Here is a 2,763-nt window from a genome sequence, read left to right on the forward strand (position 1 = left end):
CAAACCAAAAATATTGTTAGCAAATTTTTACTCCCTTGCATTTAGTTAGTCAAAGACACAAAGTCTTTGACCTTTAATAAACGAGTCAAGGGAGGTTCAAATAATCAAATTTTCAAATAAAATTTTTGCTACAAAATGAAAACAATTAAATGAACAAGGAAGAAATATATTACCTCAACATGCTCAAATGATCAAGAGAGTTTCCAACAAAAGTACAATATGGCACATTGGCACTTAAACATTTCAAAATAAAACATAGTTATCAAAATACAGACTTAATAAGCAAAGGGAGACTGAATCCAAACATTTCAAAATAAAACATAGTTATCAAAATACAGACTTAATAAGCAAAGGGAGACTTAAACCAAAAATGACGTGTTCAAATTACAGACTTAAAGAAGTAAAGGACTGAAATAGATTGTAATAGTAATACACTCCCTGTCTGAAATTTTGCATCACATCACATTCAGGTAGTTGAAGTTGTAGTTGTAGGCAACTCCACTTCAACCAATTTCTACAAAAACAAACACAAATTTAATATGGCCAGTTCATACATAAATAAAATTTAGTAAAACTCTAAATAGTCTAAATACATAAATTGGAAACAAAACTTACATCACTAGCAGATTTTCTCTTGATGCCATGATAAAATTTAGTAAAACTCTAAATAGTCTAAATACATAAATTGGAAACAAAACTTACATCACCAGCAGATTTTCTCTTGATGCCATGAAGTGCTCTCACCCAATCTGAACCACATAAGAGCATCTGAACAGTGTCAGGGGATAATGATGCTCTATGGGGTTCAATAACCCTACCACCAGCACTGAAGGAGGATTTAGAAGCAACTGTACTTATGGGAACAGCCAAGATATCCTTTGCCATTCTAGACAAGATACGGTACTTCAAGGCATTGCATTTCCACCATGCCAAAGCATCAAAATCTATTTCCATATATACTCCATTCTCATTCTTACCACAAATGTAGACATCCTCTTCAGGATAAACATCCAAATCTGTTTTAATGGGCCGGATGATGTCACTACTTCTTATATGGTCAGCAAACCTTGATCGACCTTCAGAAATTTTGGACACCACATCTCCAACAATTGCACTTGAGGAAGAACAAGAAGGAACATTTACTTGGGCAGAAACATATGACTCAAATAACTCTTTCAGAACTGCCAACACATTGTTAATGTGACTACAAGCTTCGGTCAATGGATAAATGATAGGGAAACAGAAATTGATCAACTTCATCTTGTATCTAGGATCCAAGACAGCAGCTATGGACATCAACAAATTGCTATCACCCCAATACTTATCAAATTCGTCAATCATCCTACTTGCCATTGACCTCATGTACACATTCCTATCATCACACTTGATCATCAAAACTTCCCACTGTTCTAGAGTCACAACCCACTGAAATGCTTGCTCAACTCTATGGTACCTAGGGAACACTTCTTTAAACTTAATTGTAGTGTCCAACATCAAATAGGTGTTGTTCCAACGTGTGGGGACATCTAAAATCAGCTTCTTACAGGGTAAATGAAATCTCTTTGCTATCTCACTAAAGACATTCAACTTGCTTTCAGACGCCACAATATATTTTATGCCCTGCCTAACATCATCTATAATACTCCTAATTTCAGCAAGCCCAGATTGCACCAACAAGATTGTAATGCGTGCACAACACCTAACATGAAACAACCTACCCCCAACCAACAAAGCATTCTTCAAGTCAAAATCATCTTTTATAATTCTAATTACAGAATCATTAGTTGAAGCATTATCAACAGTAATGGTATGAATTTTATCCTCAATTCCCCAATCAGCAAAACAATTCCTTAATGCATCAGCAATCACAACACCATAATGTGGAGGAGGTACATTGCAAAAATTTAAAATTCTTTTTTGGAGGCACCAAGTTGAATCCACAAAATGGCAAGTCACCACCATATATGACACTCTTTGACAAGAGGTCCACATATCGGTGGTGATGTTCACTTTGTCAACCAATTTCAAAAGTGTTCTCAGCTTCCTTTTTTCATTTTGGTAAGTGGTAATGCAGTCATTCCTAACGGTTGCACGGCTTTTTTTTTTTTTTTTTTTTTTTTCCAGTGAGATGTGCAGGCCCTCATAAACTTATTAAAAAGTTCATGCTCCATCATATAAAAGGGTACTCGTGAAGTAGCACCATATGGGAAGCAAGTTCCCTAACCCTACTCTTTTTGTAACTAAAACTTGTCAAACTTCCCACACCATCATTGTCACTGCTAGGCTCAAATGACAAAGTACTTTGCTTTTTAGCACTACTAAACTCAACATATCTAACACATGAAGTCAAATGCCTATTTAGGGTTGAGGTAGTACTAGATTTTCCAACAGCAAACAGTCTCTTACACCAATTGCATTGTGATTTTTTAACCCCCCCTATTGTAACTGAAACAAAGTCATTCCAGACTTTGGAAGTCTTTTGCCTTTCCCTCTTTTGATATTGTCCATTCTCACTCAGGCCACTTCCATCCCCATCCCCATGGCCACTTCCATCCTCAACCCCATCCCCAGCCCCATAGCCTCAGCCGCAGCCCCATCACCAGCCCCATCCCCACCAACAGCAGGACAAACAGTGTTAACAGGTTGGCTTGGGTTATTTTCAGTGCTACCAGACTCAACAGATACAGGTGTAGGGATCACAGTACATGTATCATCAAGTACATCAACTTCAATACCTTCCAATTCCATAGACTGACTCGTAAT

At 37.1% G+C, this 2,763-nt stretch overlaps 1 protein-coding gene across 1 annotated transcript; it reads right to left on the reverse strand.

Moving 5' to 3' along the window:
* Positions 1 to 466: 466 nt before the first annotated feature.
* On the reverse strand, positions 467 to 1,962 carry LOC148586800 (zinc finger BED domain-containing protein RICESLEEPER 2-like). Its single transcript, XM_088514341.1, has 2 exons — positions 703 to 1,962; positions 467 to 514 (listed from the first exon to the last, which is right to left on the reverse strand). The coding sequence occupies exons 1-2, from the start codon at positions 1,960 to 1,962 to the stop codon at positions 467 to 469; spliced, it is 1,308 nt and encodes a 435-aa protein (XP_088370467.1).
* Positions 1,963 to 2,763: the final 801 nt, after the last annotated feature.

Source organism: Corylus avellana, chromosome 3, assembly GCF_965113065.1.
Source record: "Corylus avellana chromosome 3, dhCorAvel1.hap1.2, whole genome shotgun sequence".
NCBI lineage: Eukaryota > Viridiplantae > Streptophyta > Magnoliopsida > Fagales > Betulaceae > Corylus > Corylus avellana.